At 35.5% G+C, this 27972-nt stretch overlaps 1 protein-coding gene across 1 annotated transcript in view; it reads right to left on the minus strand.

The window, feature by feature from the left end:
- Nucleotides 1-27972, minus strand: part of gpc5 (glypican 5) — a 160717-nt gene that overhangs the window by 61223 nt on the left and 71522 nt on the right. The window contains exons 7-8 of the mRNA XM_015384084.1: nt 22932-23052; nt 1633-1786 (exon numbers count right to left, since the gene is read on the minus strand). Of these exons, the coding sequence (XP_015239570.1) occupies nt 1633-1786; nt 22932-23052 (275 nt within the window). The remainder of the gene's footprint in view (nt 1-1632; nt 1787-22931; nt 23053-27972) is intronic.

Raw genomic sequence — 27972 nt, forward strand, 5'->3', positions numbered from 1 at the left:
CGGCCGTACGTAAACATATCACCAAAATGATTGACAGTTAGGAGGACCACTTATTTAAAGAACATCTTAAACTAACCCTTCATCCCCTTGTTTCAGTGGTCTTTGTGTCGGAACTGGGGTACACCCTGGACAGAGTATTTTAACAGAAATAAAAACAATTATCATCAATATTTACTAGATTAATAAAAGCAATACCCTAATTTCTCTTTGACAGTTGAACCCCTGCCTGAAAACTTGCTACGTTTCCCAGCATGCAGTCATTGTGCACAATTTGGAGGAGTGTGCGCCTTCCACCGGCTTTGAGCTCTATAGTAATAGCTGTCACTGTTGTAACAGTAACTTAACTCGTGGCATCTTCAGATCATTTTAACAACAGTTAATTTTTTTTTTTTATGTTGGAAATGTGTCAAATATAGCACAAGAGAATTTAGAAAGAATATATGACAACAAATAAAAAATTATCAAAATTGTAATTTTCCCAAGAAAAATTACAATAAAAATGGTTAAAGAAATTTTTCGATAATCTTATTAGTGCTCGACACATTGGTCAACCAGTTTGCCATTTTATTTTGTCATCATTGGTATATTGTGGAATGAACACTTACTAAAGAACCAGGAGAACATATTTGTTTTAGCAGAAAATGTCTTAACATCATAACTTCCAGTTCCCAGATTTAAAAAAATTATTTAAAAAGGCGCGTTGCAAACTGTAAAAAATATTTAGCCTAAATGTATGCCTGCTGTAGAAGTTGCCATTCAGTCCCATAGGGACTAAGAAGAAGTCCCTTGCTGGAGGAAACCGTGTGTTGTTTTGAGGGTCAGGCACCAGGGGACTGATGTTCAACAGAGGTCACAGCAGACAGCGGGATATAAATATAGGAGGCAGGCTGATCTGGCCTATGACAAGGAAAGGGCGGCTCAGCTGTAATGGGTGATAAATGTCAGAGCCTCCCGACAGCTTCAGATGAGTGATCGTTAAGCAGCTTTCCTGAACCTAAGCGGCTGAAGCCTCGAGTGAGGCTGACAAGCAGCAGAGGAAACATTTTCATGGATAGAATGGTGTGTTTGGATGACCCCAGCTTCCTTGGAGTCGCCATAGGCAAAGTGAGAGAGGTAATTAATCAGGTTGTTAGCGTGTCTGATGGAGAGTAGAGGAGCGAGGAGAGGGAAAATCTATAAGTGCTAAAAGAAAAGTGCAAAAGGTAACAAAATGGAGAGAGGAGCTCTGCTGCTGTGATTCATCGAAGGTTGCTGAACCGCTGAGGAGCAATAATTTTTCAAGTTACAGGCCTTGATTGCAATAATGTCCCCATAGCAACTATCATCTTTAATGACTATTATTACTGCTGTCATAAAATGAGACTGGAACCAGTCCTTTGGAAAAAAAAAACATGTAACTATCTTTGCTTTCTTTACTCATAAAGAAACCACTTCTTTGTAATACCTTGGAAAAGAATGTGGTAGGATTTTTTTTTTTTTTACAATTTTAATTTAGTTATTCAATTAATACCATTTTCTGTGCAATAAAACTTTAAGGTGAGTTTGCAAAATTGTTAATTATTTGTATGTTTTATCTCAAGACAAATATGTCAGTTAAAGGTTTAGTCAATGTTATTATAAAATGTGACTTACGTTTGGAGACTTTCCTGGTAATCTCACTCCCACCTGAACCTGCACACCCATCCTCATCATCACAGTCACCGCTGTAACGCCCTTCTGAATCCCCACTTCCTGCTTCAATCTGGTCCAGAGAGCCAAGTTTAGGGATCGTCTTTCCTTGCAGCAACTGAAAGTCAAAAAGCAATGCAACGTTAGAAAAAATAGCTAAAAAGAAACATTTTCTATTTTTTAGCTAAAGTACTGATGATTTTGCGTTTTACAGCGCTTATATCTTATGAAAGGAATTTGTGTATCAAATGGAAATTTGCATCACAGTACACTAGAGAATGTTATCTAATGGCAAAGACAGTTTAAAATACTCAAATTTAAGAGAAACTCACCTTTTTGTTATTTATTTATAAAATAAAACACATGAATACATTTTTCCCAGAACCCCATGGTTTAAAATCAAATGCAAACTAAACCTTTTATTTTCTAAAAGTATATCCATAGGTTTTTATGTGCAACAAACAAAAGTTGAGACTTAAAAACAATAGACTTGGGATGAACGTAAAATAATTCTAACCAATACACTCACTAACACAAGTATAAATGAACCCACAGCATGACGCTCATTGTTATTGGTCCCTAAGGCCCACAGGGCAGCTCCACTTCTTATTGTACTGCTGTGCTGCAGAATCTCAATCAAAGACTAGGTTAGCTTCACACACACTAATTGGCTCATTTTAATTCTTGTTGTATGATTGGGAACAAGACAGAATGCCCTGTGTTGATCAGAAAAGTAAGAACTGTGGCAATTAGTTACCATTGAAGCTTACAATTGACAGACAAGGGACAGAGGCTATGTTGCTTTCCAAGGCTCAGATGGAACGTATATAAGACTGCGTAGAGTCTCCACAGCTAAATGGTAACATGTTAGATGATGGACAGATTTGGACTCTCAGGCCATTTCTGTTACTGTGGCTTCTATGAAATTTCTTTTCACGCAATGGTAAAAATAGATCAAAATGTTGAATGTACCATGGAGAAAACTTTCTGTCTGCAGTTTCCAGGCTTTGGACTGGGCTTTCTTTATAATATAAAATAATACATAAGGGGAGTTTTAAGGTTTACAGGTTCCTTTTTATTTTTTTATTCATTTTTCCACATAAAAAACTGTGTGCAACACCTGTTTATAAATAAGGAGCAGTGTTATTTCTCACATTCACAGATATAAGTGTAAATAAAATATCATCGTCCTCTGAAGAAAATAGAGGGAGAACACGGCTCACTGGAGAGCTGCCTTAACATCAGATCAGGCTCTTGTAAAAATGTGATAGTATGAACCAGTTTTATCAATTTTACGACCAAATGCAGTTTTTTCTAAAACATAATTCTAAATTAGAACAAATTGTCTAAAGATCTCATTAAAAAAAAGGTATTTTGCCCACTTAGTTAACTTATAATGTAGCCAGCTGAAATATAAAAGTTCAACCATACTCTGACTTTAGAAACCTTGCTATTATAACCGATCAAAATCAGAATAATTAAAACTTAAACAATGCTTGCACATAAAATCTTCTGCTCATCATTCATTTTGTGAAAGCTGATTTTAAACGTAGATCAAAGACTGCGTTTAATGTGAATTGGGGATTAGGGACTAAAAATGTAAAGAAAAACCAACATCATTAGTCATCAGGCTTCTTCTTTTCTTTTTTTAAGCTTGGCAGCAGAAAAATGAGATCACAGGAAACATGCTTCTGAATCAGCACTTAGGGAAAAGTGGGTGACAATGGTAGCAGGTTTGGATGCTGTTTTTAGTTCATCATCAGCCTTATAAACACTCTGCTCGCCTATACACACTGAATGAACCTGAAATTTAGTATCTGCATTTAAAATGCTATCCAGGGGAGAAAACTAGGTACAGCATGTTCACCAACTTAAAAAAAAACAGTCCTTCGAGTGAAACACTTTTCTTTAACAAGTACAAGAAAGATGGTCAGAGTTGATAGAAATGCACAAATGCAGATATATCAAAAAAAAAAAAAAAAAAACATTGGGATAGAAGTTTACTTTCCACCAGAGAGACGGCCCTAAACTTGCAACCAGAGCTACAATGCGCCAAATCAAAGCCTACATTGATGTAACTGTAGACTGCCCTGGTAAAAGTGCAGATTCTTGATGCAGATTTTCAAGAGTTAAAGGAAATGTTACCAGGATATAATCTTACTGGGGTTTAGCTATTTTTCAAAAAGGAATTAGAGCAATTTTAATCTGTTCCTCAAAAACCGTTGAAGCTATTATCAAACAGAAGCTAACTGATCATTGTTTCGTCATAGGGTGGCTAGACACAGGTTTAGGACACAGTTTATAACTTAATAAATGTCTTTGTGTAGTTTACAACTGAAAATTCTGAGCTGATTTCAAAACCAAACCAAAGTTATAGGAATTAATTCTGATTCACAGCCTTTTTCTCAGATAAAGTCTGTGAAAAGACATGAAGTAGGCGGTTTCATACAACTAGTTCATTAACACCTGTTTGATCTTTCTCTGAGAAAAAAATCATTACATTTTTATTTTAATAAAAATAAGCCTTAAAGTCAGATACACAGCAAAGACTGTTAAGAAATGTTATTGCACCCCCTTTAAAAGCAAAATGAGAAATTCTAATTTTAAATATTCCAACAAATAAAATACCCCCTCAATTAAAGATAAAACATGTATATACTGTTCTTTTTGACATATATATGAAATAGGTTTTGTAATATAGGATAAACTTAACATCTCAAACAGAAACATAGACGTAGATTTATTTAAGAGGCTCATCACGTCACATCAAAATACTTACACTGACTCCTACTGTATAACCTGCTGAGTCTCTTTTTAAAGGGAGAATTGAAAATATGTGCTCAAAATGTGTCTTCCCTAACAATATAAATAAAAGGCAACTATAAAATTGAGTTCCTCAGTTACGGAAAAAAATAAAAGTAAATTAGAAAATCATTCTTAGGTTGATGGTTCAAAAAATTGTTGCTTATGAATAGGGCTATTTGAAAGCATTAGAGCACAACTCCAGACCTAAGCAGAGCAGAGGCCAAAAAGTATTGAGAGACAAACAATTATTTGTTTTTAGTCGTTTTGCAGTATTACCCAGCAGTAAAAAGACAGGTTAAACTACAGATCCCTGTTTGACCAGCTATGTTTATTTAATAAGACTGCTTTATAGGAATTTTAAATACAGTAGGAAAAGAGAATTAAGTAAAACTTTAGTCTGAATTCACCTCATAAACAAGAATTAGTTTTTTTCTAATTATATCCTTCTGTTTTGGTAATTCTCAGTAAATCCTGAGGTACAGAGGTGTATTGACAGGATGTTTTGACATATACTCTGCGGCTTTGTTTTTGTTTTATTCTCGTCAGCAGATTACGTTTCTTGTGCCAAGGAGAAGTGAATAATTAAACAAGTCTTAGAAATATTTCACAGCCAAGTTCTGATTAACACTGTCCTATCGTTTTGATTTCTTTGCTTTTTTTTGGCAGAGGAAGTATCTGTTCAGTGTTCAGATTGAGCAGCCGCATTGTTCTCACTGACACACGATGAAGCGAGCCTGTATTTCCTAACTGTGTTATTAGCCTCATCTCTTTGAATGACACAAGGTCATGTGTAACACTGGCCTTGAGACAGGTGCTTTGATTTGTTCTGACTCCACACAGCCCCCACCTCCCTCAGCTAGCCTCTGGCTGTTATTGCACTGTGTAGAGAGTAGATAATGACCAAATAAACCAATTACTCTGTTCACAAAAATAGCCACACATGTGCAGATAAACTGCACTGCTTCACACTCAGTATGATCCTCTGCTAATGGGGAATTTTCTTTTCTTTTGAAATCATGGCCCTAATTTAGAGCTAACATGACTAGACATAATGATAAAAAAATGTTTCTGCAAAATCTTTTCAGTGGTACTCTTTGAGAGTGGAACATTAGAGACAGTATAATAGATGTCAATGAGTTTACTTAATAACTGCCCTCTAGCCGGCAGCAATGACACCGACAGCTTTTTGAAAAATACGCAGGGATTTCTTCTGTAAATTAAGCCATCAAATAATGTTCTGAGATTTTTTAAGGTTACACAGCAAGCTTGAAAAATAAATGATTGACAGAGCATTCTCTTCACACATAACACCTTCATTAGTTTATTCTTTTCATCATTCACTACACTGTATATTCAGATTTATTTGAAACATATATAATTTAAGATTACAGTGTTACATAAAGTCCATTACATGAAGAAGAACTATATTTGAGGGTTTTAACGTACAGCCGAATTAAGTTCATACAGAAACCATTATTACTTTCAAAGGTGAGATTTAAGCAACTCTTATCACATAGTGCGGTTCTGACTTTGATAAGAGGCAAAGTTGCAGTGGGACCAATTTACCTGTCAAGAAAAATGCTAAGAAAAGGCTCCATGACTGCATGTACAAGTAGAGAAACTCCTCTCTGTAATTTATAGACCTCAGAAGAAATAACGTTCTGCCACAGTAGAAAAATACAAAGTCTTGTAAGTTGTCACTTGAAACTGACGGCACATGTTTAGTGCAAACATAGATTATGTACAACACATTACAGGTTGTTTTTATTTATTTCTTTTTTTCATTCCTGCTGTTTGGTTTGGCTACAATAAAATACAATTCAAGTGAACAATTCAAACTAAGGATGCACAAACTAATACAAGAACCAAAATTATGTCAAATTAGGTTCTTATCTGTTGTATTGTCTATCAACTGTTACCTTAATTAGCTCTCATGTTTAAGGGGGCTCAGACTCCTATAAAGTGGACCTCTGGGTCATATGACTCATTAAGCGATAGATACAAATCTCTCAAGCTGCATAGGTAGGTTTTGAAGAGGGCAGTCTGCACAGGGCAGTGATACATACCAAGTGCTGCCGACCTGTTAAATCATTTCATTTATCTTGAATTAAGCTAATACGTGTCACGTCTTCTTGAAAACTTAATGTCCAGTTACCTAAACTTAAATTTTTCAAGCTTGACTATGACCTGGATGGCTGAGAATATTAACAGGTACTGTATGTTACTAATCTGATAGACATCCTTTATCTGGTGCAGGAGTATGAGAGAATTTCCAGGTCTACAGAAACCACCTGCATTTCAAACTAAGATGCAGATGCCACAATGTCATGGCGAAGAGTTCACACCTTTGCTTCACAGTGAAAGGTCAAAGAGCTGGGACGATCCTTCTGAAAGCACAGCACCAGCTGCTGAAGGAACGCATCAGATAAATACATTCCACCATTGGCGCTCTGAAAGGGAAACATGATCAGACAGGAGAGCGCCTCTCTGCAGCACTTCCCAGGGATGTCATTCTGCTCCGTCTCTAAGTAGAATAGAATTCAACTTTATTGTCATTCCACTGTCACAAGTACAGAGCAACGAAATTAATTATCACATTTAATCCATCCCCTTGGGGAGCAGTGGGCTGCCATTGTGCGGCACCCGGGGAACTCACAACCTCAGGATTCAAAGCCCCATGCCCTAACCACTAGGCCGCCACTCCCGCAGACCCAGCATAACAAAGACAGTGAATGTCAAAAACGTTAATTCCTCCAGTCCAGACAGACCACCTCAGAGGAACTCACATCCGCTAGCGGGAACACCAACCCTACTCAGCAAAACTTCACAGATAAGTGGGTTAAGAATGTTTCTGACAGGACCCTCACCCAGCCTGAAAAGGAGGTCTTAGCCAAAGGTCTGAACTTTGCAGTTTCCCAGAACTGATCCCCACAGTGGACCTCACAGCCACGGAGACAGACATCAGAAACATCAAATTGACCTCCACAGCAGGTTGTCAATAAACAATATCTGATTAAACGTTGAGATTATCACACGCAGTTGTGTCTGCTCTAAAGTAAATTAAACGAAGGTTCAGCCAATTTACTTATTAAAGGATTTCTAAAGGTGATCGGCAGACTAGGTTTTATAGGGGATGTCAGACTAAAGGGAGGTGTTTTCAAAATGCATTTCATTATTTCCAGGTTTTAATAGTAAAATAATTTGCAAAAGAGCGCAACATAATTTTGCTTGCTTTCTAATTATGCACAACCCAATCATTTAAAATACTACTAATGTTTGTTGATTAGTTATTAGAAAATGTGAATAAAATAATCAGGGGTAGAATAACATTTCTAAACTCTTGTCTCAGTAGTATTTTCATTCAAAATCATTTGCTTCTAATTAGCTTTAATTTCTCAGAAGCAGAGAAAATATTATTTGTTCTGCAGTTAATTACAAACAAACCGTTCCAATTCTGCTGCTAAACCGTGAGGAATAAAATCTTGAATGCTCACCCGGCATGAAATAAAAAGTGTTTTATTACAACCATATTCTCTGAGGCATACTTACATCAGTTGTTACAGATTTATGGCGCATTCCTGTGAAAGACACTGCAAGAATCAACCACAGCTGAGGTCCTGAATGCTATACACAAAACAGTCAGTGTGCATATCCCGCCGTTCTCTTTTAGATCAACAGACATATGCATAAAGCATCTAAAATATCAAGGTAAGAGTGGATAAGACCTTGCTTCAGTGGAGTGAGAAAGCCATTAACTTTGCAGACTTCAAAGTCAAAAATCTCATAAATGCTTTATTAATACTGGTCATTTAACTGGGCCTAATTGCTGTGAAAATATATTAAACAAACTCCCTTGGAAAACTCCACAATGCACAATGCATCTGAAATGTTATTCCATTTACATCACATACCTTCTTACAACAGCTACTTCCATCAATGTCTCTCTGAAAACACAGCAAGTGCATTTTCTGGATTGTCTAAAAAGCTTTGGTATAAAAATTGAGGCTTTGCTTCACTATTATCACTTCAGCATAAAAGTGGATGCTGAACCATCAGTGAAAATGAATTACTACTTAATACTGTACTGGTCTGTACAGGACTGTGCAGAACTGGAAACTGTCCCTATCCAAAATTTACTGGCTTGGACCTACTGTGGCTGTGTGATATCTTCATTGCCACTGCAGAGGGAAAGCCTGGAGCATAATTAAGGAAACCAGTCATCAAGCCATAAACACACACACACACAATTTTTAGTCTCCCTTCTGCCATCTGGAAAATGCTACTGGAGCATTAAATCATGCACCACCCATGTCAGAGGCTGTTTCTCCTCACAGGTAGCTAAAATAATGAATATTAACCACAAATAAACAAACACACATACAAACATTATATGTGTGCCTTAAAGTAAACAACAGGTCTGTTGAGTGTTTTCTTTCTTGAAGTACCATTTGATGATACAGGCTGTTGTCTTGCTTTCTTGCTTGTTCACAGTAGAGAGCAACACAGTTCAACAGTTTTATTAGCGCAAATATTGGCATCCGTCATTGCAGATAAAAAAAAAAAAGGGAGAAAGCAAAAATTTAACAACACTACTATTCCAAATTCACTCATTTACTTCTGGATGAATGTGCTTGGTTTAATCGCTTGAGTCATTCAAAGCACAAAACCTAAATGCTCCTCTCAAATTCGGTGTGCCAAGAAAATACACAACGTTGTCATCATGCTCGAGTCTAATGCTTCACATTTTCACTCTGGTGCCAGATCCAATTTGCAACCTCATAATCTGCAGTGCATTTGCTAAAATGTAACAGTGTGACTGCTATGCTGTAAATATAGGAGTATAATCATTATATTCATCCTGGAGATGCATTCTGTTCTATAGACAACAATCACATCGGGTTGCAAAAACGATCAAATGATCAGAGGAAACTGAAAGTATGTATTGATCTATCTTTTAAAAACGACTATGGATTCATCTGTCAAAATGACTCGTCCTTAGAGATCTAAGAGGTAGGAACCTACTTCTGACTAGCTTTTTAGGCTCTTTAGTATTCTCTTTGAACCAGTCCAAGACTCTTTAAACATGAGATTGGGGGACAGATCTTACAATGATCATATCAGAGCACAAAAAAAGGTCAGGTGATGTGCTGGCTCCTTGGGTACGCACACGTCATTATCCATTTTCCTCTTGATAGAACCTACATTTATAGTATATTTATCCACACAAAGTGCATCAGCCGGAAGAAACCAGAAAGTCAGAGAGAACAGAATTTAGAAGTGTTGGCAATTCAATTTTTGCTCATTTTTGTCTCCAAAGAGCTCAATATTCCTACTCCTCATGTAAATCCTAATGTATATAAGATAAACACTATGTCAAATAAAACTGCTTTGCAATGGGGCATCTTAATTTTACTAAACTGACTGTGCTGTACATTAGTAAATTAAAAAATAAAGGCGAAAGGTAAAAATAAGTGTGAATAAAAACAATACATGGCCAAATAACTGTAATGTTTTCTTCAGTTAATTAATTACTAATGTGGCAAACGATGTGACATTTAGACCAAATGTCAGGCCATGCATGCAAAGATATTTAAAAAATAAATAGGTCCACAATGGAAGTTATGTATAATAAAGCTGAATGAAAGATGGAATAAGAAGGAATAAGTATGGAAAACACAAGCAGCTTAAACACAAACAAAACCAAGAAAATCCCTCAAATCAAGAGCAAATTATGAAGCAATACTTTCCTCTGTATGTGCAACTTAATATCAGCTAATTTATTCCAAACATAATAATGTATCAAATGAGAAACAATTAACAGCTCATTTTAAGCTACGGTATATTCAATCCTACATTTGTAAAAAAAAAAATATTATTATATCCATCAGTTATTTCAGTTTTACTAATAAAGTACTGTCTGATCAATGTGTCTCAGTTTCTGCTTTTGAGACACATTGTCTTTTGTCGATCTTTTTAAAGCCCCAGTTGTTGTTAGTAGATAAAATGTGTTTTGTTCTCCTTTATATTTCTCATGAGGACTCGATAAAATCGGATAGAAAACTTCAATTCCATTTGGGATAATAAACTGAACTTGACTCCATTGTGAGGTAACTAGGATCAATTTGAATGCAAGAAATTGACTTTCAATCTGTCTTTATGATCGGACTGCATTGCCATTTTAGGCTTTAGGAAATATTTATATTGAATTGGCACTGCGTAAGTAAAGTGAATAAAAGCAAAACTGAATGTTCCACTAAGCATTTCAATAAATCCAGTACTTGTTCCCTAAGTAATCAAGGATTATTCTACATAATTTCATTATTTACAATATTTGCTCTTGATTTATTCATATACTCACTTTTTTATATACTTGGACTATTACTTAGACATCTGAGGAAAAAAATGTTTTAATAGTCCCCATAAAACTACATTTACTGAGAAAAATTACAGCTTGCTGTACTTCACCAAACAGCTTCTGAATAAATGCAATGCCTCCTCTTTTTAACTCTCCTCCATCTCCAAAACCATTAGTCTTTTTAGTCATCAATTTGATTTAATCTAGCTTCATGTTTTAATAACCAAACAACCTCATGTATATTCTAACAATGAGCACTAAGGTAAAGAAGTTCAGTATCATACAGGGAAACCCAAAAGACAACCTTTAAAGAGAAAATTATAGAAAAGAAGAATCAGTTGGAAAAATGATAATTGAGGGTAACTTTGCTCATATTTGTACAAAAAGAAAAAGGGAACAAGGCACCTTTGCTGCAAAGAGTTTTTTTTTTTTTTATAGAAGTCTGCTTCTTCCACAGTCGCCTGAAGCAAAAGACATGTCAGAAGGTCATGGTAGTTTTGAGCTGTATCAATTCAAGCGGCTGAATTCAGCCACAGTAATGCCTGAAGCTAAATTTCTCTTAGCCGAGGCAGTGCAGGAGAAGAAGAGAGATGGGGGGGCATTCCCAGAGTGGTAAGTCAATGGGTTAAGAAAGAAGGTAGACAGAAGGTTCATTCACTTTCATGAGAGGAACCCAGAGTTAAGGCTGTTTCTAAAACTCTAAGTAGATTAGAAAAAAAATTGCATCAACCCCTGTGCTGAGAAAGGACAGTTGTGCACATCTGGTCAACTGTTAATCACGTCATTTTAGTAACAAAAAAAAAATATCCATTGAGATATTATTCAGGTATTGATAAGAAAGTCTTTTTAAACCAAGAAAACCGGATATTTAAGACATGGTTGAACCCCCCAAAGAGTAAAGCAACAATTTTCGTAAGAGTAGAAGATTGTGAGTTATGCAGCACCACTTTTAATATAGTATTTTTTTTATTTATTTAACATATTTAAAAACTTTTTAAAGAAATATTTCATAACTTATTTATTAATGAACCTCCAATGCAACCTGTTGCAATTATATTTTTCCCATTTCATGTATCTGCGCCACATTCCCCTAAACAGGCAAAATAACAGTATTTCCATTTAGCTGAAAGGATGGAGTTGGAATGCTTCAATTAAACACAGAGGATTATGCTGCTGCTGCAGAAGCAGCAGTTCAGACTGTAAGCACATGCAAGCACTTTAGATAAAGTTATCTATAGGTGTGCAGCTTAGCTGGATTTGTCTCTGAATGTTTTTATTCACTGCCCTTATCTCACGGTGTAATGAATGTCACAATGAGCATGGGTTAGACAAACAAACCAATCATTATGCAGCACATTGCTGTTTTCGATGCAGTGTCCCATGGGACCTTAATGCTGTCTTAGTGCCACATGTTTAGGGATTTGTTTCCCGTAAGAATCGCTCTCAGAGTCCTGACATTCTGCTCTGTGGGAATTAATCAAACAAACTGTATTTGGACGTCACATTTCGCCGCTTATAACACAACGCGTTTAAAGAGGTGTATCATGCTTATTAATAGGATTGTCTTTGCTCCCTGGCTAGGTTTTTCGTAGCATTCAACTGCTGTTTTTTAGTATGCAAATTTAGGAGCAAAACACATAAACTGAATGCATTCTAAGTGTTAATCCTCTGGACTAAGAGGAGAGGGGATATGAATAATTCACAAGCAAAACTGCTGGTCAACCACCACATCAATGAGTGGTAAATAATTCAGCCGGCAGACTAGGTGAGGGGCTGCTTGCCCCTGATTTTGATTGAGAGACACAGGGACAGGGCCTACTTATAGATTCTTGATGGGTTTTACCACATCAAGAGGGGAGGACAGGCAAAAAAGGAGAGGAGCCAACAAATAATTCATTCAAAAGAGCTGCTGATGAGCAAGTTGATGAAATCCACAGTTTGTTCACTCAGATTGCATGATGGATTTGTCAATAACTGCTTTGCTGTTTTGTGTTTTTCCCTCAGCCTCGGCTGAGGAATAGTAATGATGCATTTCCATTTGGTCCAGGAGAAAACTGGGGGCAGGGTGTATACCTTGTCAAGGTCAGGGGTAAATGAATAGAATTCATAAAGAGGATTACCAATGGGCAGATTAAAATTCTTAAATATCAACATTAGCATAGAGACACCATTTGAATCCTCATACATAATGTTGAAAAAAGCATCTTTTTAAGTAAAGTCACCCCTTGAGTTTTAGCCCGCATTTCTGTATGGATTTCTTAAAAATCCACCACAAATAAATGCTCAAAATTCAGTATTATAGTATTCAATAATGGCATTTCTCAAGTGTTTTAAGTATCAAGGCTGTTTGAGAATTAGATTAATATAGCTGTAAAAGACTCTCTCTGGTGTAAAACAATAAAGCATGTTCTTTAACACATGATCAACACCTTCTAAAAGAGCAGAGGAGAAGTTTGGTGCAGAAGCCGAAAAAAGAAATCCAGGTCAGACATGCAGGATCACACTTCCTCTGCACTTCAGCGGTTAAAACAAGATGCCAGTCAGAGCTATTTGCAAATCAATTCCCAGTGAGATGATCATGCAAACTAGACTCAAGAACTGTGAACACACAAGCTGCCTCTTGACTTGTGCCTGATGTGTCACACAAAAGGGCTGCAACTCATAAGCATAGCATTATTTGCCAACTATCTTATATTGATATTAAAAACGGAATATTTTTCATCCTTTTTGCAAACTTGAATGTGGAACCGCATATAAACGATAAGCTCTTTTAAGTAATGGCTCACTCTATAGTTCCACTGTTTCATTGTCATACAGATGAAATGTCAGGGCTTCTTTTCTAGAGCCCCTTAATGATTTTATTTATTGTTTTTATTAAAATGGAATAATAGATGGCACACAAACTAAGTAAGCTCTCACGACTGAAATTAAAAGATAATCATTTTGTCATATGTGATTTGAGATTGAAAATCAAAGAAATGCAAGTTAGTACAAACCACAGAGTTATTTATTACACTGATGCCATTTATAGCAACTACGGCTCTGTAATGAAGTAATGAAGAACCTCAACTCTAACACATGATAAACAAAAGCACAAATCCCAATACTACCACAAGAGGCATGACAAAGTTCATTAAATGTTAGAGTGAATCGGACAATACGTGTCAAAATGTATTGATTATCTTAAAAAAAACATTAAAAACCAAGTTTAAATTCTATCACATAAAAATACATCATTGTAATTTCAGTGAATTATCTTTTTCATTATATTCGAATGCCAATTAACAAAACGATTTAGGACTGCACAGCAGCTCAACTCACATTTAACTAAGACAAGTAATGATTTGGATTATTTAGTGTGTGTCCTCTAAGACATTTTCAGTCAATTATGTTTTTACTATTTCGCTTTAAATACTTTTCCCTCCATCAGCAGGGAAGCATTTAATAAAACATTGCTGCTGATTGATATAGTGTCATCAGTCCTAAAACAATCGGAAAAGTTTAGCATGTTATGTATTCAGAATTCTTATCTTCATACTTTATATGTAAGTGTTTGTCTGCATATTAGGAAAATTAAATGTTCCTCTTTGCAAAAGCTCAATTGGATTGGATAATGAAAAGGGCCTTTTGAGGATTAGATTTTTAACCTTTGTCCCAGATTGTCAGCATTACTTAGGCCTAGACTTTGGTTAAGCTATTTAAATGAAGAATATATCTTGATCTAAACAATTCCATCGAAGCTGTGGTTGTCTAAAGCTGCTACTCCACAAGAACCGAGACATTTGTTTTCACTCCCCTAGCGAATGTGAATTTGTTCTCTGAGCTCCGTCTTTGAGGTCTAGTTGCTTGTTCTTCACACATCTGAGCAGAACTTTTTTTCTTGTGAATACCTGACTACTAGTGTGATTGGACAGGATTTAAATAGGCATGTTTAGGAGGACTTCTGCTAACTTAAAAGTATAGTCGCTCAGTTCAACTTTGGTGGTTTAAGCAGTCGAACATGTCAATCCTGCTGCCTTTTCCTCTATAAATAACCCCAGTGGGGCATAGCACCCTGGTGCTTGCAGTCTTTCCAAACAGTTGCAGAGTACATACTGAGCTCTTTTTTTCTGTCTGCACCTCTACTCTCAGCTCTCCACCTGCTTCTCATGGAGTATGAATACTTGGAGGCAAAAAAAAATAAACTTTTTGTTTTGTCACCTCAAGAAAGAAAACTGATGCTTAAAGAAAGCTTTTCCATTTTTCAGTCTTTTGCAGCCATTTACTTTCTGCTTGCCTTCATCCACTAAGCCATGATACCAGGGACAAAATTTTGATTTATTAAACTTTCTCCCCTGTATGTTTTCACCTTGTCTCTTGCATCTCCACTATCCCTCTCCTGAAAAAATATATGGATGCATGACATGAACAAATGGACAATTTGTGGTGCAACTATCCATGTAGATAAAAAACACATAGTATTTAAATCATTATGAGTTTAGATATATAAAAGGGCCAATGATGGCCAATTGGAGCTTGTGCGCGGTCTAAACTCAAGGAAGCGGGCTTCAGATTGAGCAGCGTTTTTTCTGCTTGGTCCTAGTGCTCGACGAGTGACTGTGTACTGTAGAGTAACATTGTTTTTGGACAGTAAAAAGTGCAGGTTTGGTCCAGATACTTTATAAGCTTAATAATCTCCAAGATTGAATAAAAAAAATCAATAAACTTTGACACCACTTCAAGAAATTCAATGAAAGAACAAATTCCATCTTTGCAAGTTGAGGATATTTTTGAATTGCTTTTATTGCCTGCAAGTAATAACTTTCCAGGTTTCCCTATTATTATTATTATAATTAGACACTACAAAATCTTTTTCTTGGCAGCTCTAAGAGGAGTATTTAGGTTTATAGATATTTTGTAAGTTACTAAATTGATAGGAGCTGGTGATGTAATATAGTAATGAGAAAGTTCATTCTTTGTAATAAAATACTTTTTTTAATCCAGCGTGTCTGTAATTATCAGAGCAATTAATGATCAAAGAACATATTTTAAAATGACTACTAAATATTGTAAATATGGTAACACCTGGAAAGATAAAGTTGTATATCTTGTAACAAATACCCTTTTTTCTAAGAAAAAATAACAAGAAAAAAAAGCATCTCTTAATGCTTGAACTGAAGATTCTAACAGTAAAAGATTTAAAAATTCTTTTGAGACAATTTCAAAGACTGAAAAATGATCCAAAATATCTAAAAAATAAAATACCAAATTGAGTTTTTTCAATTGTTAGGATTTCATGAGACATTATAAATCAGAGGAGCAGATTTGTCTGTCATTCTAGTTGGTTTACTAATAATGATAGAAAAAATGAGCATATAACTGATATAGAAAATGCTCTACTGGAGAATGGATTTTAAAGTCTCTTGCAACAGCTCTTAGAGTCTATAGTTTAACTGAGACAGCATTGTACTTCAGCATTTTTAAATATTTATTTATTTTATATACCAAGAAGGTCAAAATGTCCCTCCAGTGCAACGGAGAAGCATACCTCATTAGTCAGGCTCAAACAGACATTGTGATCATTTTAAGAAATGTAAATCATGTTAACTCAAGACACATATTGTGTTCAACATAAAAAGTATATAATCAAATTACATAAAAAAGGTTCAATCTTGTTTAAACACTGACATGAGTCAGTGTCAATGCAGAATAGATAAACATTAAACCAGAATATGCCTGCAGAGAAAGAAAATAAAATGAAAATAAACTATAACGATGGTAATCATTACTTTAAATTTGCAAAGAGTAATCTCCAAATTGTATATTTGCTTCTACGGAGGTTTAGATTAAGAAGGTTTTTGTTCACATAATAATTTGATCTTAACACATTACAGCATTTCAAAAGTGGCAGCTTTGGTAAAGTTTTATCATTTAACAAAACCAATGTAGCAAAGAAAAATGTTTTGAGAAGGAAGTACTGAATAATACCAACAATAGAGCTTCACTTAAATACATTATGATGTTAAAAGGAATGTAAAAAGCTGTAGTGAAGTGCATTGCATCTGATGGGTCGGAAAAGTTTTTAACACAAAGGTCTAATTCTGTGATTTCAAAAGATAATATGTTTCACTAAATTTTATCATTTTGGAAATAATGAAAAAGGAAAAAAAGAAAAAGAAAAAAGAGATGTGGGGGGTAGAAATGCACAACACGTTTTTCAGATGAGTATTTCTATAAATGTAAAAAAAAACAGAGAATTTTTAATTCATGATCAAGATACATGGAAGCTTGTGGTTGCACTGTGATGAAAGATGAAAAACTTTAACAGGCACTTAGAACCTCTGTGTGGAAATTGTTTCATGAAAAGCACTGCCCAAACTTGGAAACACATGGTGTTTAGTTTTTACCCTGATCTCGCTGACATTTAAGAAATATCTCATGCTTTCATCCTTTTAAGAGATGCTTGTAGATAAAAAGTCATATCTTATCAGAGCACATCCTTTTCTGCCTTTTAATAGTGTATGTTTTCCATTTGCAGTAGCGACATGAAGAAAACATGCCCAGTGATGAATTATTCTTCAGGTCTTTACATTATTAATTGATATGAGGTTTACACCTACAGCAAGCCAAAACTATCCCCTTTGAAAACCAATTTTAACCCAGCAGTGGAGATTAAATTAGTCTTAAGGAAGCAGGAGATGTGTGTGTCTTTCTTTTGCTTGGGACTTCAATTTGTTGAAATGAAATCGAAACAAAATGTTGAAATTCCCTGAAGCAAAGAAGGGCTCTTTGAACTTTGATCTGTTAGGTCTGTATCGTGACTACATACTAGAGAAGGCATGGGTCACTATTTTCCCTTCTTTGTCTGCTTGTGCTGAAGGCACTCCTGGCACATGCAATGAAGATCTGGCAAAATCACTTGTGCAGGAGGGCAAATGTTGTTTCAACACAAGTAGGCTTGAACTAGAAAATCACACATCTGAGAGCCTTCTGTTGCATTATAACATTCAAGATGGGCACTGTAGCTTGGTTACCTTTAGCTTGTGCAAAGAAGATAAACAAAAAAGCTGCAAAATCAGTCTTCACTGTTGGTTAAGTGCCTCTTAGATATACACATTCGTTTTATTTATAACTACTATGACACTAAAGATTTAGCTGAATATAAAAATATTATTTACAATAATGGCAATGGGTTGATTGGCAGTCTCTCATAGAATCTAAAGTACTTTAAACACCACAATTGTACCATTTAATGAGTACAACAGAACACACAACATGGTTTTTATGTTTCTTCTAATTAACAAAAACAGTTTGACATTTTACATTTGCACTTATAATATTTCCTGGGACTAATTACCACTATGTATTGCTATTCCAGGGAGATATTTGTATTTCTCACTGGAGCTGATATACGGTACTTGTAACACCTTTGTTACGGGTTTCTAAGTAGAAGAAGGGATGTTAATTTGTGGCATTTAGACTACAAAGCATGCTGTGCTGGTACGTAATCACAACACGGAACCTCAGATGGAAAAAAACAACAACAAAAGGAGTAACTGGAGACCAACTTAGGGTTATTTATAGTTGGAGTAAGACTACAAACATGTCTAAGTAACCAAAGATAAATACAAAATTGTCTAGATATTCTGAAAAAGAAAATAGCGCAGTGGTTTCATTTGTACCTATTTTTTCAGCCGTGAAATACTTTAAAAACACCCATTAAAAGCAAATATACCCAGTGCAAATGCAGTGCCCTCACACTATACATAGTGGGGGGGTTTTTATTAGTGACGTGGCTTCAATGTGATTAATTAAGAAGATCAAGTCATCTCTGCAGCAGACGAGAAATCTGCTGAGCAAACGTATTAGAAAACCAGGTGGTCCAGATTACCTGAGATTTGTTTGACAAGTAAAGCTAAACAACTGTTAAATGATGAGTTATTTCCTTATGATTTATTGAAATATCTGATTACCACTATTTATAATTTCCTCACATTTCTCTCTATTTTTTCCATAATCAGGATCTTCCCACCACTCTGCTTTATTAATCCCAAAGGGAAGTTAAATGTCTTTCAGTAACTCAACAGGTTCTAGAGGAGTTCCTAGCACAGAGCTGGCCTTTCTTAAATAGCTTGTTGAGTTTTTTTTTTTTTTTAAACACCATCGCTAATACTGTTACCCCAGCAGAGGTATGAAGAAGAAATCAGGACCTAAGCTTCCTAAGGTAGTAAAATCCGCTCTGTCCCTTCTAGTAGACGGCTTCACAGTTGTGTCTCCAGTCTAGTTTGTTGTCCAAGTGAACACCAAGGTATTTCTACCTTGGTGTTCAAGCCAGAAAGGCTGACCCACTTCCAGTGCCCCAAACATGCCCACCCCCGATGCCCTACACATGTCTTGGAAATGTTTTAAATGATGCTGGCTAGGGTGTTCATTCAAATCGGGGCATAGGACACAACCAGCAGGGGAGGACCAGCCCTGCTCACGATCTCTTCTCCGAGATCCTATTTGTGTGGTAGTGTGTTTGTGCAGGTTAGAGGAAACATGGGAGACGGGGAGCAAAAGACTGGGAAGCAGGGTTCAGCCTGCAGAACCCATTAGTTTTAGGTTAGTTAGTTTTAGGTTTTTATGTTTTTCTAACATATCTGGATATTCAGACATTAAATGTTATTCTTGTATGATACAGAAATTAAAAAAAAGAGAGATTACCACATAAAATATTCTTTAAAGGACCTATCTTACGCATAATCAACTTTTAAAACTTTTACCTATGATATAAAGTCAATTAGTAATGTCATTCATTTATCAAAATCATAGAAACAGTGTTATTCTGCTTGAAATATCTGAGTTATCCAAATGAATACTGAGGCAAAGTCTGAGCCATCTGACATGGAGACTTCTCGGACTATGTTCAGCCTTCAGAAGTGGAGGGATATGGCAACCTAATGAAAAGGACAACACCCAGACACAGAGAAGTATATTTTCTTCTAGGTTGGAAAACAACTACCTTTAATAACAAATTAATAGTCTGTATTATTAAAGGATATAGATTATAATTTGTGTGCCAATAGTTGACTTTGAAAGAGGTTTTAAAAAAAAAGCATTACATTAGGGGCTGGGTTTAAAAAAAAATTTGATTAATCGGTGTGAATAGCCCAATATCAAATCATAAAACACTTAAATCAATCCTTTTTTTCCCAAAATTGGCACAAAAACGTTGTCGGACAATCTAAGTAATCAAGTAATCTACTCATCCATTCTAATTTGTCCTAAACATCACATTATGTAGGCTGGTCCAATAGCACCTTAACGACATACATCCCACTCATGAATCACTGTTCATGCAAAAATAGTATCATAAAAAACACATTAATATGCAGCAAAATCCCCCAAAAAGCCTTTTGGTTTTCCAACCCTTTCCAAACAGCTTACTGCATGAGGTTTAGAAATCCTGACCTCTGCAAGCTCTCTGGCCAAAACACCAAGTTAAATTAAGCGCATCAAATCCCATTTTAAGACTGGTCAACAGGCCGTTTGTCTCTGGTTTTGGCTCACTGCTTCCCAATTATAGCTCAACCGTGTGCATCCATGTGTATTCATAAAAAAGGCGAATGACATTAAGTCTGTCAAATTACAGTGCTCCATCACTGCCATGACATTCTGTTATTCTTGGTCATTATTGGTTTAACGACTTCTAAAAACGGCAGCTCACGTTATTCTCCGTTTAAAGTCTCAATCTTTCTGTAAATGGGCCAAGTATTAAAAAAAAGAAGTGATGATCTTGTCAGAATGGAGATCTGCTTAAATGAGATCTGTTAGGTATATTTAACCCCAAAGAACTATTCTATACTGTATACAAGCATATTTCTACAAACTAAGTGGTCTAATATTAGTGGAACCCATTTTAATTATATCTTTTTTAACAAGTAAATGTCCCAAATTCTCACCTACCTACTTAATAAGTTGAGTGAAAGAAAAAAATAGATAATGAAAATACATTTGCAATTTTTGTTATTCTCTTTCAAATATCCATTTTTTGTTTATGTACTTGTGTTCACTTATTTATTATTTACACATTAAATTGCTGTAGGTCTCCAAAAGTAAGCGTTGGATGATTGTTCCACCTCTTAATTCTCTCTCTTTTGTGGGTGTGTAAGTAGGTGGGTGGTAAAGGTCTTAGTCCAACTCTGTTTGTCCAAATTCTAGTTTTTTTCCTTCACATTTTATTTCATGTTTTGATAGAGAAAAGAAAAAAAACCTCATACCTTCGGTTATTTTCCTTTATAAATTCCAAGACTCATGAGAAGCAAAGCACATTTACCTTTTTACACTGCAAAAAATGGAAATCAAAACAAAAATTATTTTGCTTAAATTAACACTTTGCCAATGGAACAAGACAATTTTCGTTTAAAATAAGACAAAATAATTGCTGTGTCTTATTTCAAGTGTATATTATCTAATTATCTTATTTTAGGAGTAAAATACTCCTAAAATAAACATTGCCATTAGCAAATCATCTTATTTACCTATTCAAATTAAGGGTAAATATACTAATTTAAAACATTTTTACTTATTTCTAGATTGATTTTGCAGTGTAGGATGGCACGTTCTCCTACCCTTCAAATTACAAAATGACCAAGGAGCTTCTAAGTCACACCACATTTGTGGTGTTACATAAAAATCCCTGTGATCAACTTAAAAATGAGAAATTATTAATTTTTTTCTGCTACATATAGAGATGTCTTCCTTCAACAAATAAATATTCAATTTAAAAGTTAGATTTCTCTTTTTTATCTTAGATTTTGCTACAGCAAAAATGACTGAGTCGCTTTTAAATCTTTCTTTAGTTAATCTTCAGCAGGCAAACCAATATCTGTGGAGAAAGCTGTACTTAAATGTTCTTTTACATGTAACGATGCCGTCCTGTTGATTTTTAAACAATTCTATCATTCTTGCTTAAATTATATCATTTAAATGTAATAGAAAGCAGTGGAAAAAATCTAGAAGATAATAACAGACATATTTATAAAGATATGGGAAACAGAATCTTATGCAATAAGAAGAGCCAAACCAGAAGCATTGGAGCATAAAGAACAACATTGGGTTTGAAATGGCACCGGCCGAAATACTTGGCCTCAGCAGATTGTAGGTGATTATATAATCTGGGTAGAGCTCATAATCATAATCTGTTCCATGGTATTTAAAGTAAATCACATAAACCATTTCCAAATCAGTCAAGCCATCCCTGAGTATTTAAGATTAAAAAACAATCTTTCCTGCTGCAACTAAATATTCACAGGGCCAAAGGACACATGAGGAAACACATTTAAAATGCAAACAGCAAAAAGGCACAGAGTGAATGTCAACCAGTCACAACAGAGCCTCTCAGATGGTTATGATATAGATTTATGTGTTCTGACACCCCACAGATGGTGAGAATTAGTGAAGGAGGAGGTGCCAGTAGGAGGTCAAGAGAGATGACCTGGCCTTCAGTCCGCCACTTGGGAAACCAAAGCGGCAGACATCTGAAACTGCCGCTGCAGCTCGACAGCCTGAATGTAGCCAGAGCAGCTGTTATTGAGGCAGGAGGAAAGAAAAGTGCTCCCGTAAACTGCTCTAATCTCATCATCTGGAGAGATAAACAGCACTGAGAGGTGTTATGGCAGCACAAACGCACATAAAGGCAGACTGGCAGGTAGAAAATGCCACATTGATTTTGACATAGAGCAGAAAAAAGAATTTTGTAAATATGGAGGCACACAAACCAGACCAAATGGGGCTCTAAATGTGTAATGATTGATTTTCTTTTTCATTCATCACCTTAGGAATGATTCTGCATTTCAGATTCTTTTTCACTATGCTGTTACTTACTGGAAATATGACAGAGGGTACAAATAAATGATTTTAGATGAGAATTTAAGGTTAAGAGTGAAAGGCTTTAGTCTTATAAACAAGAGGCATCTGCATTTCTGAAAGACTAACAGAGCAGCAAAGGGAATTAGCAGATTTCCAGAGGACATAGTTACCTCATCTTTGACTAACTGAACCGTGAAAATATGGATTTCAAGGAAATGAGAGCAAACCATGCAGCTCTCTATAACATCCATGAAGGATGAAATAATCTTACCTGATTGATGTGTTTCAGTTTGTCAATGATCTGGTTTATCACAGGGTCTTCTCCTTTCACTTTGACTTCAGGGTTGGTACTCTGGGCCCTGACTCCATTCCCAACTACGCGCCGTGTGTAGCTGTGAGGAACACAAGCAGGTGAACAGATAAATATTCTTTTCATATGAACACCTGGCATATCAAAACAAAATAAATCTGAATCAGTCCTGCTTTCTCAACTGAAAACCCTTTCACATTTTAAGAGACATTTGATGCTTTCTTTCTTCAACTCACCAGAGTCTTAAACCATTTTACATTTGTCTTTAGAGGCATAGAATAACATGTTTATGTAATTAAAGCTGAGTTCTCTATACCTCCTTATAATTGCAGGCTTCAAATGTAAAAATTAAAAGCTTTCTCTCATTTTATGTAGCTGTTTTTTATGAATTTTTTCTAAACCTAAAAAAATGTTTTCTGTTAAATAGATTTTTGTCTGTATGTCCTGCCCAATTTTATAAGATTTCAACTTCAAAAGGAGTTATTCACATGCAGGATCTGTTAACTGACCTGTCTAAAGCTCACAGATTCCTGAAATGAACTCTTAATCCAAATGTGTTACAGAGGAAAAGTCTGATTGCAAAAACGAGTCAAAAACAGTAAAGGAAGACGTTTAAAACTTTTCTTCCCTAAATCTTTGTGGGAAAAATTAAAGTTTTGCCAAATAAAACTTTCTATATTCATAAATCGACAAAGAAGAAGAAATATCAGAATTGCAATATCAGTTTCATTTTGACATAATAAAATACATCTGTTGGAAGAACAGCAGTTTTTCTCTGGGTTTAAATTCTTAATCATCAAGCAGCCATAAATTATAATAAACAAAGAAAAAAATATGCTTATCTAAGTACGACATTGATTGATCTGCATCCTTTAGCTGAATCCATTTTTCCAGATCAGTTACAAAAGACCAAAATGCTTTCAAAGGTATCAGTCAATGATAAGAACATATGGGTCAACAGTAACATGATCAAGAACTGGACATTCACCCGATTTAATCTGGAAGCAGATCAGAGGAATCTGCCCAAAGGTTGGCAGAAACACTGAAGGAGCTCCAGGGATTTCTGCTTGGTAATGGTTGTTTGTTTTGATGTTTTCATGTGTCAACAATCCCCTGCATTTTCCACATCTCTTTTCTTTTGTGGTTAGAGAAGCCTTTTATCTTCAAAGAAAATATCAATCAGGAATCAAGAGTCTTTATTGTCATTATCACCATTATCATCTTATCGAGCAAACAGGCTCAAAATACACATGTAATACTGTACACAGACATAAATTAGAAACATATTTAGAAAACAAAGAAAGAGTCTCCGTAGAGGAGACGTCAAATTGTAAAAAATTAAAACATGTAAATGGAATGTGGTATGCAATATTTAGCTTTTACATCAAGTGAAATTAGTGATAAACCATAGATTTTTATTTTTATTTTCAGTAGGTAAGTTTAGTGTCTGCTTGAAGAGGGAAGATTACCTGAAAATGAACATCAGGAAATCATTTATTTTAGTTTAGTACTCAAGCAACCATATTGAACAAACATGTTTTTATTTTCTGCTTTTTGCTTGTTTAGAGTTAAATCCAGGACAGATTTCACACAAAAAGCTCAAAAGACACATTTGAATCATTCATAACAGTCTCAATGTTTACATCAAATACTCCAGGAGGTTTTTAACCATATACTTCAGTGCAACTGTAAACTTTGCTGTCAGTGGGTCAGAATAAACAAACATAATAGTAAGACAAAAAAAAAAAGGTGAAACATATCATTTGACAAATTAGAAGACGTAACCCTAAGCTTTTTGAAATGGAGCCTAGGCGAAAGTTAAACTGAAAAAAACTAGTTGCTCTATTATATCCACCTGCGACACAGCCAATCAGCTTTGAACCACACCTCCACAAAAGCCAATCGGCATCCAAAGCTCATCTTAAAAGGCCTCCAATCCGCACTTGTCTGCCCCTGGAGGCAGGCGGCGGATGCGCTTTGTGACTTCATTCAGATGACACAGTTTCAACCCACCTCCAGCCCCTCCTCCACCATCGTAGCTAAAGCTTCATCAGAGTTCATTCCTCCCGGACTCTTATTGCGTTCCCTGTCTCATCCGGCAGAAGACCGCCATGTTGAGCCTGGTTCCGCCAGAGGTTTCTTCCCAACGGGGAGTTTTTCCTCTCCACTTTCCCCTCCTGCTTGCTCATAATGCACAGGTTCTCTCAACCTGTGTTATCCAACTGGACTTCCATCTTCCAGGTCCCTAAGTGAAGCTCTAGAATCAGCTCACGCATTCCACTGGATCTCCCCATAAAGCTCAGCATACTGTTTCACTAACCAGCAGTCTACAAACTGACCAACTTCATCTATCTCCACTCCACCACCAGTTTAAGGCCTGGGGGGAAAACAGACCTATTCTTTGCTCCTGTTCATGCATATCAATCATAATTAAGTGCTGTGTTTCCTGCCGAGGTCTGAGCGCCAAAGACAAAGTTATTGTATCAATAAATTTCTCCTAATCGTCTCTTTGAGTGAGTTTTTCAGATTGAAACTTCTGTAACCTTATTAACCAAAAAAACAAAGCCATATCCTAATAAAAGATGTTTCGGTAGAGAATATAAATATAGTTATAAAAACCACCAGGTCTGGAGATTTACTTCCAGAAAATGGCTTTGAGCTCTCAATGTGTTTGAAAACCTAAATCAAAAACGTTCACACTGAATTAGATCCCTTATGTTATCGCCTCCCCTCATGGTGAAGAGATGAGAACAGTTTCATATTCTAACAAAAGCGAGGATTCATTTGCAGGAATTTCCTAGGGTTAAAGCTAAAACACAGTCCAACTGTTTTTTTTACTGTTAAGAATTAGCATTACGTGTAAGGTTTAAAAATAAGGTTTTGCAAGGTGGTGATTCCTCATAGAAACAAAGCTACTTAATGACAGTGTATGTGCAACATGGCCCACATAAGGGTGAACTGTTGTTATAGGCTGGTAATAGACCTCAGTTTAGCTCAAGGACTCTGCTCTCTTTAGCTTTCCCTTAGTCTGTGAGGGGTAATGACTGTGACCATGGCAGCAGGTGACTGAGCACATTTCTCTCACATCTCAATCTCTAACATTTCATTTAAATCATACAAGAGGATCAAGGTAAAGTCACTTATTGCTGAAATTTTTCTTCTTTTTTTGCTGATGCTGAGCACATGTGCCTGTAGAGGTTCTGACAAAGAAGGTGTTGACCTTTCAACCTGAATATCTGAATTGGAACGCAGACAGCTATTGAAACAAAAATAAAAGGCTTTTGTGGGAACAAGTTCAAATTAACTATGACTATCCAAAACTACAAAGTCAGAGAGAAAAGCAAAAACTATGAATAAATAAAATGCTGCAAGCGTGGAAGTTTAATTTATTCAAAGGAAAAGGTGGGTGGTTGAATTCAAACATAGGTTTGTCTGGATCTTTGAGATGCATTTTTGAAGTTAATTTCCTGCCAATCAGCGCCCGCAAATGTGATTAGTTTTAGAAAAACATTTTCACCAATCAGTTTCTGGCAAGCAAAAAAATATATAAGAAAGGCTCTTATCTCCCCTACTTTTTTATTACAAAATCTTTCTTCTCGTTCTGGAGCCTCTGTCGTCTGTGTCTCTGCACTTACATTATAGAAAATGAAAATTAAACTTCAGATTTAAAGTCGGCTTTAGGTCTCCATGCCATCTATGGTAATTAACATATAAATGTCAAGCGTTGTGTTTTTCTATGTTAGATTTGCACTAAGGCCACTACTAATTTATTCAAGATTTTGTGAATCAGTGTTTTCAATTCAGCTTTGGAATTCTAAAAAGTCAAAGTTGTATCTTAAAAAGAAAAAAAGAAATACTTGAAGACCAATATCTATGGTAAACATGCTGCAAATTGTTGTTGAAATAGCTGTGCTTAAGACTATAACTATACACTGTACTTTATACATAGCTGTATGTAAAAATTACTGCAGCCTGTCTGTTGTATGTAATTGATTGTTTAAAATATAGCCTATGTAATTGCAGATGCATAAATAAGCTCTGAGGCAAACATTTCTATCTAACCAATGGGATTTTAAAGATCGTGTACTGTATGTCACATGAATAGAAAACACTTGTTGCATGTCGTATATAATCTTTCACTAGTGTTAGTCGATTTGTAAGAAATTATTTTAATAAATCAAGTAATGAATTTTTATAACAAAAGGATGGAATTTAAAAAGCCTCATTAAACTTCCCACAGGTTTGCTGCGATGTGTGAACCTGCACATTCTAAAAAGAAAAGGCAGCTCCAACTTTAATCATTTGATTCAATTTGTAACAAGTAATTAACATTAATTTATTTTAGTTTTTAATTTATAGATTTAAAATATGAAGCTGGGTCAACTTGATTCAATTGCTTAGTTTAAAACTTGATACAGTTGATTCATGAATGGAAGGACAGGTCCAGTGTATAATCTCTATCCTTGGTTATCCGAGGATGCATTGCAAGACCAAGCAAGCCGCCTGCTCCGTTATCAGAGGAAAAAGGTACTTGGTGCCAAAAAGTGTGGAATATTGGAAGTTCAGTTTAATATAACACAAGTATATGAAAAGTTTGGTCTGAAATTAATGAAATTAGTTGTTTTAATGGTTTTTTTGAGTCAGATATATGGCGGGTAATGTTAGATTATGTTTTTAATGTTTGATACATAGGTTTTTAACTGTTCCTGTGTAAATGGGTTTGGCTGTAATTTAAGGGCAGATTCTAATATATCTGCAGTGTGGGGACTATAAATCGGATATCATTTTTATTTTATAATTGCTATTTTGTACAATTTGCTTAACTAATTAGTCACTAAATATTTTTTGTTGTTGAATATAAGAGATTTTGCTAATATATTTTTATACATACATTGTAAAATTAACTTATATTTTTATACCCCTTTTATAGAGTAGAATAGAATAGAATAGAATAGAATAGAATAGAATAGAATAGAATAGAATAGAATAGAATAGAATAGAA

The sequence above is a fragment of the Cyprinodon variegatus genome, unplaced genomic scaffold, assembly GCF_000732505.1.
Source record: "Cyprinodon variegatus isolate N-32 unplaced genomic scaffold, C_variegatus-1.0 Scaffold15, whole genome shotgun sequence".
Taxonomy (NCBI): Eukaryota; Metazoa; Chordata; class Actinopteri; order Cyprinodontiformes; family Cyprinodontidae; genus Cyprinodon; species Cyprinodon variegatus.